The sequence below is a fragment of the Exophiala dermatitidis genome (genome assembly GCF_000230625.1).
Source record: "Exophiala dermatitidis NIH/UT8656 unplaced genomic scaffold supercont1.6, whole genome shotgun sequence".
NCBI lineage: Eukaryota > Fungi > Ascomycota > Eurotiomycetes > Chaetothyriales > Herpotrichiellaceae > Exophiala > Exophiala dermatitidis.
This window is the reverse complement of record NW_008751651.1, coordinates 2859801-2875346: the sequence shown is the minus strand read 5'-3', so window position 1 is coordinate 2875346 and position 15546 is coordinate 2859801. Positions and strand designations below refer to the sequence as shown.

The following is a 15546-nucleotide window of genomic DNA, read 5'->3' as shown; positions in this document are numbered from 1 at the left end:
GAGAGATTCGATCGAAATAATAGAGTTCGAATAGAAGGTCTCAATTAAGGAGATATATAGAAGATTAAGACTAGTTAAGTAGCTATAACTCGAGTTTACAGTACAGCCGATCTTAAGAGTCTTAGTCGAATTAATAAGTCTTAAGGGTCGACTATAGTCTAGAGGGTATATTATAGGTAATATTAAAAAGAACTCGAGTTTATAGCGTAGTTAATCTTAAGAGTCTCTATAACGAGATATAATAAAGGCTTTAAACGTTTAATAGAGTATACTTATCTCTTTCTAATTTACGATACGCCGATCTATAGATAATAGAGTACGCTCTATTAAACGAATTAAAGTGAGAAGGTATAAGAAAAGAAAAAGGTACTACGCTTTAGATAGTTTAACTAGCTAGAGCGAGGGTAAAAAGTTAGTATAATAAAATCTTACGGCGCGAGCAAGAGATGCGTTAATTAAGTAAATTATTATACGAAGAACTATAAAGAGAGTTAGGAGCGCTCGGTTAGTAGAAGTATTAGACTGAGGCTCGCATATATACTAGCTATAAATACTAAATATAGCTTAGCGCCGTCCACATTACGTGCTAAGTGGTTATATGCTAGTCATGTAACCATATCTGGGCTTGTTCCGTAACAGGTACTAAGTAATATAGGTAGTCGAGATTTCCTCAGTACCTATTATATAAAAAGTCTTGGTACTGATTAATAGGTACTATAGAGTAGGGTAGTAGGGTAGCTAAAGTTAAAGCTAAAGTCCTTAATAGTATAGGGTATCTAGTACTAAAAAAGTAATATAAAGCTGCCCTTTCATTCAAATCTATCCTCATCCAAAACTGCACTTATCCCCCAGCTTAAGCCACAAGCCGCCAGACTTCCATGGTCCTCGCCATTATACTCTCGCACATGAAGTGCTTCAAGCTTGCTACTTGCCCTTAGGCGCCCAGCCATTTCATCGGCGTTGTCTTTCATACGCCTTTCATGACACTTATCCCGTATCCGTGAATACCATTCTTCACTCCAGCTAGGACGACGTCTTGGTTCTTGCTCATAAGACCCATAGGCAATCAGCAAGGTTGGCTTCTGACCGACAACGCTGGAGTTGCGAAAGTGTTCTTCCTCGGAAAGAATATATCTATCGTTCCACCATATTGAAGGGCTCAAGGCAATGAAGGTGGTGAATGGCGTGAGAGAACTAAACAAAGCATGTAGAGTGCAGAGTCCGCCGAATGAGTGGCCAACCAATACTTCCTTGCTGGGTGTGACTCCTTCACAAATATCCGAGAATAAGAACTCTCGAACCGATTGTGTGACAAATTGCAGAAATTTCGTAGCGCCTCCGTGTGGCGCAGGATGGGGTTTTCCATCAGGTCCACGTGGAGGAGTGTAAGTTGGAGACGGAGGCGTTAGGTCATAGTTTCTTCGGGGATCGTACGGGGATGCGGACGCTGTAGGAGGATATCCGATGCCAACGACGATGGCGTCCTCGCTGGTTTGCAGCGCAGTACTGCGCCTGACGGTCTCTACTGCACTGAAGAAGAGTGTGTTTCCGTCAAGAACGTAGCTATAGCAAGGCTCGTCATGAGACACAACTTATTACCATGATCAGATGACACACATTACCGGGGCTGAAGCACCTTGCTCCGAGGGGGTTCTCCACGCTAATGGCCACGCCAATTGAACACGAATTTCCTCGCCATCGTAGTTACGCATGTCCCATTGTGTTGTGTTTACGGCATCGGCGCAACTTTCTGCCTCATGAACGGTATAGTGCGGTAGCTGCATTGTCATGAATACAAAGATGATCTTTGCAAACCCAACGCAGAACCTTCGAAACTTCAATGGAAGCAAGTCCCCGATATCGGCCACTTTTGGTCGTTGCGCTCGCTTCTTGACACAACGACACGTGTTGTCCCTCCGCAGGAGTTCATCTGATAGGCAACTGAAGCAAACCATTTCCTGTCCGCTTTCTTGGCATCTTGGCACCGCTTCCGCTTGTCCAACGAGAAGCGAGCAAGGAGGAGCCGAACACGATGACAAAAGCAGGTCCGCTACAGGTTCCGCCGGTCTTATCTTATTTTATCTGATCAGAATTTTCAGTCTGCGTCAGGGTACCCATAGTATCGAGTAAAGGGTGAATTTGGACATGAAAACAGGATCTGGTGGATCTCTCTAAGTTTGCTCCGAAAATGCCTCTACTACGAACGGGCAAGGGGACTGGAGAGAAGCTTTCCCCGAGAGAAGGAGAAAGAGCTTGCATAAATAGTCTACTGCCCCTACAACTGAATGGTCTATGGTTGCGACTGAAAAGGTTATCTGCAGTATAGTACACCAATATCTTTGAGTCTTCCAAATCACCATTGCTTCGAGATGCGTGTCAAGCTGTTTCAGGCAGTCAATAACACGACAGGGAACGAACCGAAGCCGCCAAAAGAGGCGGTACTGAAAGAACAAGATATCCAGACTGGAGCATTGAAAGCAGAACTTGTACACGCACAATGGACCAAGAAGGGCGTTATCATTGCCTATGTTGGGTGAGTCGTACCGTTCTGTTGGGTTTCCAGAAGAACTAACACGGTTGCAGGCTCTTTGCGACCACATGGATCATTAACATGATGACTTACTCCGTGACCGTCTATCAGCCTTATGCGACCAGTGCCTTCAAGCAGCACTCTCTCATCACCACTGCCGGTATCGTCGAGAACATAGCGACGGTGGCCTCGTACCCAATCATTGCCAAACTCTCAGATGTCTTCGGTCGAGCTGAAGGTCTCTCATTATCGATTGCATTTATCGTTCTCGGGTTGATTCTCTCTGCGGCGTGCCAGGACATTGAAACCTATGTGGTAAGTCGTCCACAGCAAGTCAATGACAGAGCGCTTAACCAAGCTTAGGCCTCTGGCATCTTCGACGCCATCGGGAACACGGGTTTCACCATCATGCAGCAAGTGTTCATCGCCGACACCACCAAGCTGATCAATCGTGGTATCTGGTCATCTCTTGTCGATGCAGTGGTGGTGGTGCCAATGCTATACGTCGGAACCATTATTGGTGACAGCGTACTGAAGCACTCAACTTGGCGTTGGGGCTATGGAATGTGGGCAATCATTTTACCCGTGGCTGCTATTCCAATGATCGTGATACTGGGCTACTATCAGCGTCGGTCGAAGAAGACAATGGAAACCGAAAACCAGAAGCTTGCTATCCTGCGAGGTTTGCCAGACCGGGCTTCCTTCTCCCGCAAGGCTTTCCATCTTCTCTATATCGAGCTAGACCTTGTTGGCGCCATTCTCCTTACTGCCGGCCTGGCTCTGACGCTGGTTCCTCTGTCAATCACAGGCTCTAACAACAGCCACAAATGGGGAGATGCTTCCACAATCTCCATGATCGTTATCGGCGTGATTCTGCTTGCAGTCTTTTTCGTTTGGGACACCAGATACGCCCAGAAACCCTTTGTTCCTTACCGAATGATCCGTGAAAGGACGGTGATCGCAGCTTGCTTCATTGGGCTGGTGGACTTTGTTGCCTACGGAGCACTTGCTACATTCTTTTCCAGTTACCTTCAAGTCGCAGGCCATTATCACGCTGGCCATGCTACTCGTATCAAGTACGTTGACTGATCTACCCAAGACCTCCTTATGGGTGCTGACTTGAAGACAGTAATGCGATCCGAGTGACCTTCCAGGTTGCCTCCGTTCTGGTGGGGTTCCTGATGCGCTTCACGAACAGGACCCAGATGTTTGTTTACATTGGGGTTCCGATAGCAGTGATCGGTCATGGAATCATGATTTATCTGTGCAATGTCGACGGAGAAAGGGCTGGCAATGAAGCATCCCTTGTTACTTCGAAAGTACTTGTCGGATTAGGACGTGGCTTCTACCAAACAGCTTCACTGGTATCCTGCCAGGCTTTGGTGACCCGGCAAGAAATCGCGGTTGTTACAGCTATCTTTATGGCCTCAATGAGTATCGGTGGGTCGATTGGGAAAAGGTATGTCATTCTTCCCTTTGAGAAGCTTTCCTCCAGCTAACATGAATGCAGTATGGCTGGAGCTATTTGGAACCATTACCTCCCGGATAAGCTGAATAAGTACCTACCTGCTGAGAGCCGGTCCCAGGCCAAACGGATCTACAAGTCGATGGTCGTGGCCATGAAGTTCCCGGTGGGACAACCGACCCGTATTGCAATTGACCGGGCTTACCGCGAAACAACTCGGCTTCTCGCGATATCAGGAACGGCAGTCTTCGTCCTCGCTCTCGTGGCCATGCTTTTCATGAAGGAGATCAACCTCAAGAAACGAGACGCAGAGATGGAGGCGGAAACTCAGCAAATCACAGGCGAAAAGAAGATTGACACGGGACTTGACTCGGTAGGGGAGAAGGTGTCGCCAAATAAAGAAGTCGTGTAGTATGATCCTCTTGGATAGGTACTTAAAAGCATATATAGTACAGTGTCGTCATGTTATTATGCCAAGCTGATCCATCTCTCGTTCTCGGATAGTGCCATGCCTTGTGGCAAGTTTCCCAGAGGATTGGATCGCATACCCGCGGAAGGCAATGTACTTGCGGCAATGTACCTCTCGACCAGCCGCCGGGCGTGGTAGATGCTCCCCAGTTTGCGTGAATCTTCTAGTTGGCCAAGCCTCGTGAGCACAAAATGGCGTTGTTCCTCGGACTCGAGTTTCGAATTGCCCAAGACGAACAAGGGCCACAGTGACGCTGCGCATGTCTCGGGAAGCAGACGCAGAGACGATACTATACAGTCAACTAGTCGTTTTTTGCCGAGACTCTTTGGTGAAGGGACGCTACTCAGCACCGAGGCGTCCGCGGTGAGACGAGGTACCCGCTCTTCCAAGTAGAGCATCGCAGCAAGGCGTTTCACCTCTGCGATCTGCATGAGGAGAGGCTGGTCCTTACACGAACTCGGCGCGCGCTGCTGTAGACGCCGGAGTTTAGTCCTTAGGTCGTTCCGGGCGTTCAGAAAATCATTTGTTTCCACGATCGACTCAGTTGTATGGGCTCTGCGGGCCAGAGTCGAGATTTGACCGACAATAGATATCAGTTCACGCGAACAGCCCATTAAAGGATCAATCTGGAGGAATCTCAATCAATGACCTGGGATATGGAAGAGAAGGGGTCCGGGGGGGTTGGGGAGGAATGTCCAAAGCGAAGAAACCTACCTCTTCTGAGTGGGCGAGAGCAAAACCATAACTATCCGGGTTGGATCCCCCGTACCATGCCGTCCCACCCATGACTTCGTGTGCCACGAAATAAATCTCACAAAACGCTTTGAGACTATCGTCGACAGGCGTCCGCGTCGTGAGGTATGTCAGCATTTGCAGGCCCATTCTCAAATGGGTAATCCACGATGGTGCACAACCATCAGAAATCTAGATATGTTAGAGCAGAGTGTTGGAACAGTTCAACGCCAAGAGCACATACATCGTAGAAGCAAAACATAAGAGTGGTGGCAAGACTCTGCCAATCCATAGCATTTGTGCGAAGATGGTTGCGTAGACCCTTGATCGCCGCCGTCTTCAACTCCAATGCATGTCGTTCAAATCGTAGATCGTCATGTAGCCGTAGGTGGTTCGCCGCAGCCGCGAGTAATGCGCTCCGCAGCGGGTCGAATTCGTACGCTACCGGAAGGAGGACATTGATGTAGGGATTGTTGGTCTCGCTGAGAGAGCACTGTGGCGACAGGACGTGAATATAATACTCGAGTAAAGTCTTGTTGATGCCGTGGTACGGTGAGTGCGCTAGTATCAGAGATAGAGGGGATGGGACGTCGGCAAGTCCATAGAGTTGACCGTCATCGAGGGCTTCTCCCGTCAAGTCGTCCACGGGGCGCTGCTCGAGTTCCGTGATCTCATCCTCCAAGACTTGAGGCAGACCTCCTTCTTGGAAATGCTCTGCGGTGAAGTTGAGGAAGAAAAGCGTCCCGGAGCTTTGAGAACTAGGAAAATCAATGAAGAACTGTTCGTCAAGCGGAGTCTGCCCTCGTGTTGCGTTGGTGTGGCTGTGTCGTGACCAGAGCCCTTATCTGTTAATCAGCTACCGGCCAGATTGAGGTCTTGTTTCGAATTTGCGGAATGTCTCACCAGCTCGGCCGTGTGCTATATTCCTCTGTTGGGCATCCTCTTCCCAGAGGAGTTTCAACCCATAGCTACACTCCAGGCCTAGCCGTGTACAACGGCTACAGATTGGTCTTTCTTCGCTGCATTTGACATGGGCCTCTGTTGGATCATCGATGTGAGTACAGTTGTTACAGCTGGTTGATTGATGACCGGGACATCGTGCAGCTGACTTACTCTTGCATGTGAAACAGCCCTTCCTACTGTTAGATGCGGTGTGAACCCTCCTCTTTCCCATGAAGGAGAGAGCGAATTCAGGAGCAATGTTGAGAGCCTCGACTGATCTAGGTTTACGACATTGAATGAAATGGGCGCAGTTTCGCAGTGTTGCCGAAAGTAAATGTCGTCGTGGATGACGATAGAGAGAGTGGAAAACGACGAGTGTCAGTCACTTGGGACAAGAATGATAAGGATGAGGCTACGGGTAGGGTACGGTACAAACGGTACTCGGCTCGCCAACCTGCAAACCTAGTCTCAATCTGGTTAGTCATAATTTCTCACTTTTCTGCTCACATGACCATATCCATATCACGTGAGTTTGTTCTTGGAATGGGGATGCTTAGGTAAGGACCTCAACGGTGGTACTAGTACTTTCAACATCAGACTCATTGGAATAATCAGTGTTTGTCGAATAGACCATGTCATCTCCCGCGCAGGCCACGTACATCACTACAATTTAGAACTCCGAGACTTGCCATGACCTGGAAGCTCTGTCAGATCCCTGACATCGCCTCCTCTCCATGCAACAGTGCCCTTCCCATTTTCCCCTGCACTTTGAGCCGTTTTCCACCGCCACCTTGGGATCTTTTGATATCCACTCTGCACCAAATCCCTAACCCACTCTCCAGCAGTAGGCAGGAATTTAAACATATGCCCACTATCCGCACCTGCCAGGATCAAGTCTTGGTAACCGGGGACGAAGTCGACGACAAAGTCCGAGCTGGATGTATCGGCGCACCAGCACATAGACTTGCGAACGAATGGCCGCTCGTGAAGTGATGCGGGGAGCGAGACTTTGACTAATCTGCGAAGCTGGGCTTCATCAACCGCCGGTGGAACAAGGGATGTTGCGTTCGTAGGTGGTACCGAGCATGCCACGGTTCGGGCACTGCTTGACCCAGGTACCTGGATGCTTTGGAAATTCGTCCAGCCTCCCCCATGACAAGCGAATTTGAGAAGATATTTTCCGTCCGCCCTTGGCCTTTTCGTTGCCGTTGAGCTCGTTGGTGTTTGAACACGTTCGACGACCTCACTCCCATCTTCGCCTTGCTTGACGAACAGCGGTTCCATCCAGAATCCCAGTTCGGAAAAGTTCATCACCGGTACACCTGCCAACGCCTGGGCTTCCGATTCTGTCAATTCTAGGTGAGCCACCGACCAAGCTTTGGCTGTGACTTGGGATGCTGCAGCCGATAGCACACGTGGCAGGTGTGCTCCCATGCACAGGATAGTGAGGCACGGTTTGCCTGGTGGATGGGAGTGAACGAGACCGTTTTCAGCCTGTACGCCCGTAATCGACCGCATTGGGCCGGCTGACACAAGTGACGATATGTGGCCGTCTTCACCGAGCACGAACTTGACACCCAGATGCACACAGCGTCTATATGCGAGCTTGATAGCCTCAGACGCCAGTGCATATCCTCCGTGCATGTTTAGATATCCTCGCCATTGAGTGGCAAAGTCGACCTTCTCCAGTTGCGGCGCTGCCGAATGAATATCTGCTAGGCCTTGGATGGCCCGGAACGAACCGTCAGGAAACCAGAGGCTCCCAGCTTCTTTGGTTCGTGGCGATGTGAAGTACTCCTTGTCTTTGTTTATGGCTTGTAGCTTTGCCGTGGAGCTTGCAACTCTCAAGTATCCCACTTCGTTGTAGCAGCTACTCCAGCCACCAACATCATCTGGTGCCTTCCAGGCTGCCACTGCACGCAGGGCCAAGTCCGTATAGAAATCATCCTCCGCATGACCGACGCCGTACTCTGCGCGGATGATCTTGTTCAAGTCATTGCTTGCCGCGAACGGTGATGGCAAAGGAGCGGCTCGGTCGAACACTGTTATATCCTTATATCCGGCAGCCGAAAGGTGCAAAGCAGTAGACAAGCCAAAGACCGATCCACCTACTATGTAGATGGACGTTTCTGGCGTTGCAGGACGGGATGTCATGGCGTCGACTTAGGCGATGGTGGGAGAAGCGAGATGGAAGAGAAAGATGGGCGGGCTTGATATTTTATACCTCAGCTCAACAGGCTGTGGAGCACTTCGCTTGTGACAACCCTTTGCTAGTCAACTCTATTTGGTACTCTCCTCGTTATGTTGAGAACCATCACCTGAGAGCATTTTATTATAGTCGACAAAGCATGATTTACATGTCGGATTTGTCAAATGATGATGCATCGTGGATTCACACTTTCCACATCTTGCGTGGTCCTATGAACTCCACAAAATCACAACTTCCTCAAAATACATTTGCCCACCTAATCTACTAAGGGAACAATCACTATGCATGGTGCCTGTCCCCATCGTGCTCTTGATTCTACGTAGTGTACCGGAAGTTCGGCTTCTTGAAGTCACTCAGGTCTTGGAAAGCTTCCACCAGATCCTCTTCGCTAGCCGGCAGCTGTTCTGTCACGGCTCGTCGCCTGTTGAGAGAGATGCAGAAGATCCAGTAAGCGACCATCAAGGCGATGCAGACGCAATAGCAGACCAACATTGCTACAACTCCACCGGTGTAAGCTGGAGCTTGATTCGCTCGGAATGTTTGAGGACCTGAAAAAATTGAATCTGTGTCAGATGAAAACTTCTCGGCGATACCTTGGAAATTCATACCTATCAGATTGCCCACAGCATAAGCAATGTACAGAATGGCGAAAGAAAGGCTTTTCTTGGTGTGCCCAGCTGTGTTCGCCTGCGCGAGAGAGATGCCCACTGCATAAGGACCGAAATAGGTGTACACGAAGTACAGCCCGACGAGTTGCGCGCCCACAGCAGTGCGAGGAACACCATAGAGAATTCCAGTGCCAATGATTGGGACGCAGCAGGCCACAATGTTGACCAAGCAACGGCGGTTATGGAACTTCGCAGCTGCCATTGAAAAGGTAAATGATGCAAGGGTTGAACAAACTCCAGTGGGCATGGAGAGCAGAGACGCATTGACTGCCGTGAAACCCAGGTTTGCAATGATGATACCACTGAATGTTGTAAGGCCACCGTTTGGAATGTTAATGGCAATATTGAAGAAGAAGATGAGCCATGTTTTGAGGTCCATGACTGCCTCCAGAGCCTGGTCCCATTTCCAGACTTTGTTTTCGATGCCCGTGTTGTTCTCGGCGAGTCTCTCGACCCAAAAGACTTTCTCGTCTTTGTTCAAAAACTTGGCTTCCATCGGAGTGGCAGGGAGGTAGATAAAGACGAATATCGACCAGAGCATGGTGATGGATCCAATCAGGAGGTACAAGTACTGCCACTTTGAAAGAGGCGCGCTGTCGGGAATATGCCCAATGGCCCAGGAGAGAAAGCCATTCACCACCGAACTAGCGTTCGCAAACACCAGAGCATTTCTTGGAGGCTGCTCGTCTTTCTTATACCAGCCTGCAACCATCAAGGAAATGCCGGGGACGATAATGGCCTCAAACATGCCCATCAGGAAGCGGACCGCCATCATGCTGCTCCAACTCTTGCAGGCGGGCATGACAAGGGCCATCGCAGACCAGCCCATGGAACATGTACAGAGGTACTTGGCGGAAGGGAGTTTGTGTAGCAAGGCCGAGGATGGTAGCATACCGACCAAGGCGCCCAAACTCAAGATCGACCCAAGCCACGAGTATTGTTGGCCGTGAAGGTTGGCGTCATCGCGTAGCCCGTAGATGGCCGCCGTGCTAAGAGCGACCTTGTCGACGGCACCAAATGTAGCAGTCAGGAAGAGCTGCGTATGCATCATTAGCACCGTAAACCTGGTAGTTGAAGGTACAGAGTAAGGCATACCATGGGGATCAAAATCCAGTCAATCTTCCTCTTGAGACGTTTCTCTTGCGCCGCAGTAAGTGTGGTCTCGACTCCTGCTTGGGCAAGAAAGAGAGCGGCTTGATCGGCCTGCTTCCCGTCCACATTCTTGATAGGTTGTGCCGTGGTAGTCTCCGTGTGGGAGGCCTTCTCGATGTTGTCCATAGCAGTGAAGGACTGGAATAGATGAAGACTTCAAGTGAGCAGAGTGTTGCTCGAAATATTGACAGCTTGGAATGATGAGATAGGAAGAAAGAAACAGCCAGGTTGAGGGGGGCAATGGTCCTTGAAATACTTTTTCAAGTCGCTTGAAGCCGTGTCCTGTGAGTTGTCGCGTGCGATAAGACGTCCCGTCTAGCACCTCCTGGATTCTAGCCTTTTTCCTATCTGAATATTCGACCACGATGTCCTCCAGGTGGAGGACATAGACCTTCCTCGCTCGGGTACGCGGGGGATCTGGGGACAAAGGGACATTGACAAGATAGATCCCAACTTCAAGGAGAAGGTCAATACGACAAGCCGAAGTAATATCAATTGACGCTTTTTTGTTGTTTGCCACAATCGATTTCCTGGAATGGATGTGGAAGGTCAATACGATGGCCAGTCAGAAGTCGGCTTGGTTTATTCTGGCTCCGCTCGCTCGTGTTCTAGCCCGAAGTAAAAATGGTCCACTTCTTGCAGAAGCAGAAGGTCAATACGATGAAGGCCTGTGCGTCTTTCGATAATCCATTAGTCTGGTGCTCTTGCCACGTTGTACTCCACTCGTGGGATATCTTTTACCGATGCCCTGGTCCGGCCTCCTGGAAACAGATGCGGGGCCCCTGGGGCATCGTATTGACCTTCCGGCTTGGGATGTGAATATCCAGCATGGGCACGGGTGGTGATACGCCTTTGGAGCCTTGTGCGATTCGTTGACGACCAGGTAAATAGCAGTATCAGACGATATAAATTGATGACTCCTAAAACCCTTGGAGGCTTTTTCTGCTTCAGCATCAACCGAGTAGACGACAAAGATGGGTTCAATCCAGCAGGATGTCCCTGTGACGGGAATCAAGATCGCCATCGATAGAGGTGGGACATTCACAGACATATGGGCTACAGCCCCCGGACAGCCTGACCTTGTGTTCAAGTTGTTGTCCGTTGACCCTGCCAATTACAGTGATGCGCCCACTGAAGGTATGGCTTTCGCGATGATGCTTGGATATCTTCACTAACCCAATGTCTAGGTATCCGAAGGGTTCTCTCGACTTATGGTAATACCGAGATTCCGCGGAATACGCCTCTGCCAAAGTCGAACATTGAGAGCATCCGAATGGGCACCACCGTTGCTACAAATGCCTTACTGGAGAGAAAAGGCCGGAGGCATGCCTTCTTGGTCACCAAGGGATTCCGAGATCTGCTAGAGATTGGGTATCAGTCACGGCCACGACTTTTCGACCTGAACATCTCCAAGCCAGAGGTCTTGTACTCGGAGGTCTGCGAAGTCGACGAGCGTGTGACCATTGAAGGTTTTGACGAAGACATCGATGGTCAATTCGACAGCACTGAAGTCGTCCCTGGGGTCCTCGAGATGGGAGCCAATGGGCAACTTGTGAGGATTCTCACACCACTCGATGAATCCAGCCTCAATGCTCATCTGAGTGAGCTCAGAGCAAAAGGCATCGATACCATTGCGATTTGCTTGGCTCACTCTTACGCATATCCTAATCATGAGCTGAGAGCTGGGGAGTTGGCCATCCAAGCAGGATTCACCCACGTTTCTCTCTCGTCGCAAGTGGCGGCAAACATGATCAAGATGGTGCCCCGAGGTAGCTCAGCAACCGCGGATGCCTACCTCACACCCGAGATCAAGAAGTATATTGCCGGATTCCAGAAAGGGTTCGAAGGCGGCCATCTCAATGACGTCAGATGCGAATTTATGCAGTCCGATGGTGGCCTTGTCCGGTATGACCAGTTCTCGGGCTTGAAAGGAATTCTTTCCGGACCTGCTGGTGGTGTTGTGGGATATGCAAGGACATCCTACGATGAAACAAACCGTATTGCCGTAATTGGCTTCGATATGGGTGGCACAAGCACCGACGTTTCGCGATACGGTGGTACCTTTGAGCACGTTTTCGAGACCACTACCGCTGGAGTTACCATTCAGAGTCCCCAGCTGGATATCAACACTGTCGCCGCAGGAGGTGGCTCCATTCTTGCCTGGAAAAATGGTCTTTTCGCCGTGGGCCCAGAAAGTGCGTCGTCACACCCGGGTCCAGCTTGTTACCGAAAAGGTGGGCCATTAACAGTGACCGACGCCAACTTGTTCCTGGGCCGACTAGTTCCTGAGTCCTTCCCAAAGGTATTTGGACCTCACGAAAATGAGCCCCTCGATGAAGACATTGTACACGTGAAGTTCAAAGCCCTGACAGAGCAAATCAACGCTGAGACTGGTGGCTCCCTAACGCCGCAGGAGATTGCCTGCGGATTCTTGGATGTTGCTAACGAAGCAATGTGCCGGCCGATTCGGGCCTTGACAGAGGCCAAGGGGCATGCGATAGGTAAGTTTGTTCGTTTTTGCGGACGCGGGACAGAATGACTGATAGGCTTGCAGCGAACCACCGCTTGAGCTCGTTTGGTGGTGCCGGAGGGCAACATGCCTGTGATGTGGCATCGAAACTCGGCATCGACACTGTGGTCATTCACAAATACTCTAGCATTCTTTCTGCCTATGGTATGGCTCTTGCGGATGTGGTCCAGGAAGTCCAAAGGCCCTGCAGTCAAGTGTACAGCTCAGATTCAAGGCGCGTCCTTGGGGATGTGTTTGAAGACATGAGGTCTCAAGTTCAGTCCAAGCTAGTCAGCCAAGGGATCACTGACTCCAATATCGAGTACGAGTACTACCTGAACATGCGCTACCAAGGCACGGAAACATCCATGATGACCATGGAGAAAGAAGGCTCCGACTTCAGGCAGGAGTTCCTCAAGCGACATCTCCAGGAATTCAACTTCGTCTTCCCCGACGATCGGCAGATCCTGATTGACGATATTCGGGTGCGTGGCATCGGTAAAAGCAAGGCTACCATCGGTGGAACTGCTGAGTTAGCTCATGAGCTCAACACATTGACCTTCAAGGAGCCCAAACAGGCTCCCAATGCGAAGAAAATGGTATACTTCAAAAAGCAAGGCAGCGTTGAAACACCGATCTACCTTCTGCATGACCTCGCACCGGGCACCTGTGTCAAGGGTCCTGCTATCATCATCGATTCCACCCAGACTCTGTTGGTGGTTCCAGAGGCTCAGGCAAAGATTCTGTCTTCGCATGTTGTGATCAATATCATCTCAACGATGAGACAGGACTTGTCTAGCCATGCAGTTGACCCAGCCACACTGAGCGTGTTTGGTCATAGATTCATGAGCATTGCAGAACAAATGGGACGTGCGCTGCAAAACACATCAGTGTCCCTGAACATCAAAGAACGCCTAGATTTCTCCTGTGCCATCTTTGGGCCAGACGGTGAGTGAACTCTCTTGCTCTCGATTGCTTCGTGGTGAAGGTGTACTGACAGTCAATCAGCCGGCCTGGTTGCCAATGCGCCACACGTACCTGTTCATCTCGGTTCCATGAGTTATGCTGTCAGGTACCAACATGAACTGCACAAGGGCAAGCTCACTCCTGGGGATGTCCTTGTGTCCAACCACCCGTCATCTGGTGGTACCCATCTTCCGGACATTACTGTCATTACCCCTGTGTTTGATGCTCAGGAGAAGGATGTGGTCTTTTACGTGGCGTCTCGTGGTCACCACACCGATATCGGTGGCCTCGGTGGAACGTCGATGCCTCCCAACTCGACTGAGCTCTGGCAGGAAGGTGCTGCCATAAGATCGTTCAAGCTAATTCACAAAGGTCACTTCGACGAAGAGGGTATAACAAAGATCCTGTTGGAGCCCGGCAAGTACAAAGGCTGTAACGGTAGCCGCCGACTGGGAGACAACCTTTCAGATCTCAAAGCACAAGTCGCTGCCAACAATAAAGGTTCCACTTTGGTCAAAGCCCTGATGGAGGAATACTCTCAAGACATTGTGCATTTGTACATGTCAGCAATCCAACAAAATGCCGAAATTGCTGTGAGAGCTTTCTTGAAAAAGACTCTTCGTGAGCGGGGACCGGTCTTGTTGGCCCAAGATCGCATGGACAATGGATCTTTCGTCAACCTTAAAGTCAGCATTTCTGAAGATGGCAGCGCTACCTTCGATTTTTCGGGCACCTCATGTGAGATGTTCGGTAACATGAATGCGCCGCCTGCCATTACACATTCAGCCCTTTTGTACTGCTTGCGACTACTCATCGGCACGGAAATTCCCATGAACCAGGGTTGCCTAGCACCAACAAAAGTTATCCTGCCCGAGGGGTCGTTTATCAATCCATCCGCGGGCGCGGCTGTATGTGCGGGCAACACGCAAACTTCCCAGCGCATTTGCGATGTGATCCTGCGCGCCTTCGAAGTTGCCGGCGCATCGCAAGGATGCATGAACTGCCTCGGTTTCTTCGGGGAAGGAGGCCGCGACGCAGAAGGCAAAGCACTGGCTGGTCATGCCTATGCTTTTGGAGAGACCATCTGTGGTGGCTCTGGCGCGACTGCTATTGCTCACGGTGCCAGCGCGGTTCACACACATATGACCAACACGAGGATCACCGATCCAGAATCATTAGAAAAGCGCTATCCTGTGGTTCTGCGTGAGTTCTCTATCCGTGCTGGCTCAGGCGGTAAGGGTATGCGATGCGGTGGCAATGGTGTGGTCCGAGACATCGAGTGCCGTGCGCCCCTCAAATTCAGTGTCATCACTGAACGCCGGATCACAGCACCGTACGGGATGCATGGCGGCCAAGAGGGTGGTCGCGGTGGAAATTACTGGGTCAAGAAGAACCCCGATGGCTCTGACCGTTGGATCAACCTTGGTCCCAAGAACATGGTGGCAATGCAAGCTGGCGACCGCTGTGTGATTCACACACCTGGTGGTGGTGGCTATGGTCCAGTCGAAGCCCAGACGAAGATTGAAGAGACAAGACAGCCACCAAAGGTGCAGTATCCTCGGGCCATGGGCAGTGTGGCAGCCTACGCGACCACACAGGCAGAGGCATCATAGCCTTGCACTAATTACATATATACCTATTTTGCACCAATAGACTCACCAACAGGATAGATGATCGATAGGAGGTTCCTAGATCAACAAGTGCAGAGGCTCTACTCGATTGTCACGCTTGCCAGGACGCTCGGGCTGCTGGAGACAGTTGTACCTAGATAGGGAGAATGATAAATTGCGATGAATGATAATAATGATGAATATTAGGCCAAATGTGCATAAAACCACAACACCTTTTTCTTCTCGAAGGTCGCAGATCCGCTCACAACTTGAAGGTTGGGTTGGCTGAACTTA

The 15546-nt window shown here is 50.3% G+C and overlaps 6 protein-coding genes across 6 annotated transcripts; 2 read left to right on the top strand and 4 right to left on the bottom strand.

The window, feature by feature from the left end:
* Positions 1-809: 809 nt before the first annotated feature.
* Positions 810-1784, bottom strand: HMPREF1120_07839 (uncharacterized protein; the record flags this gene model as incomplete). The annotated part of the gene is made up of 2 exons (XM_009162072.1): positions 810-1563; positions 1618-1784. The coding sequence occupies 2 exons, from the start codon at positions 1782-1784 to the stop codon at positions 810-812; spliced, it is 921 nt and encodes a 306-aa protein (XP_009160320.1).
* Positions 1785-2161: 377 nt separating this feature from the next.
* Positions 2162-4477, top strand: HMPREF1120_07838 (MFS transporter, SIT family, siderophore-iron:H+ symporter). Its single transcript, XM_009162071.1, has 5 exons — positions 2162-2533; positions 2584-2845; positions 2894-3606; positions 3660-3989; positions 4041-4477. The coding sequence occupies exons 1-5, from the start codon at positions 2370-2372 to the stop codon at positions 4405-4407; spliced, it is 1836 nt and encodes a 611-aa protein (XP_009160319.1). The 5' UTR covers positions 2162-2369; the 3' UTR covers positions 4408-4477.
* HMPREF1120_07837 (uncharacterized protein) lies at positions 4464-6317 on the bottom strand (the record flags this gene model as incomplete). The annotated part of the gene is made up of 4 exons (XM_009162070.1): positions 4464-5090; positions 5179-5388; positions 5441-5954; positions 6310-6317. 4 exons carry the CDS (start codon positions 6315-6317, stop codon positions 4464-4466), a joined length of 1359 nt encoding a protein of 452 aa, XP_009160318.1.
* Positions 6318-6801: 484 nt separating this feature from the next.
* HMPREF1120_07836 (sarcosine oxidase) lies at positions 6802-8292 on the bottom strand (the record flags this gene model as incomplete). Its single annotated transcript, XM_009162069.1, has 1 exon — positions 6802-8292. One exon carries the CDS (start codon positions 8290-8292, stop codon positions 6802-6804), a length of 1491 nt encoding a protein of 496 aa, XP_009160317.1.
* Positions 8293-8662: 370 nt separating this feature from the next.
* On the bottom strand, positions 8663-10293 carry HMPREF1120_07835 (MFS transporter, ACS family, allantoate permease; the record flags this gene model as incomplete). Its single annotated transcript, XM_009162068.1, has 3 exons — positions 8663-8895; positions 8956-10051; positions 10111-10293. 3 exons carry the CDS (start codon positions 10291-10293, stop codon positions 8663-8665), a joined length of 1512 nt encoding a protein of 503 aa, XP_009160316.1.
* Positions 10294-10913: 620 nt separating this feature from the next.
* Positions 10914-15481, top strand: HMPREF1120_07834 (5-oxoprolinase (ATP-hydrolyzing)). The gene is made up of 4 exons (XM_009162067.1): positions 10914-11304; positions 11355-12668; positions 12722-13624; positions 13685-15481. Exons 1-4 carry the CDS (start codon positions 11142-11144, stop codon positions 15253-15255), a joined length of 3951 nt encoding a protein of 1316 aa, XP_009160315.1. The 5' UTR covers positions 10914-11141; the 3' UTR covers positions 15256-15481.
* Positions 15482-15546: the final 65 nt, after the last annotated feature.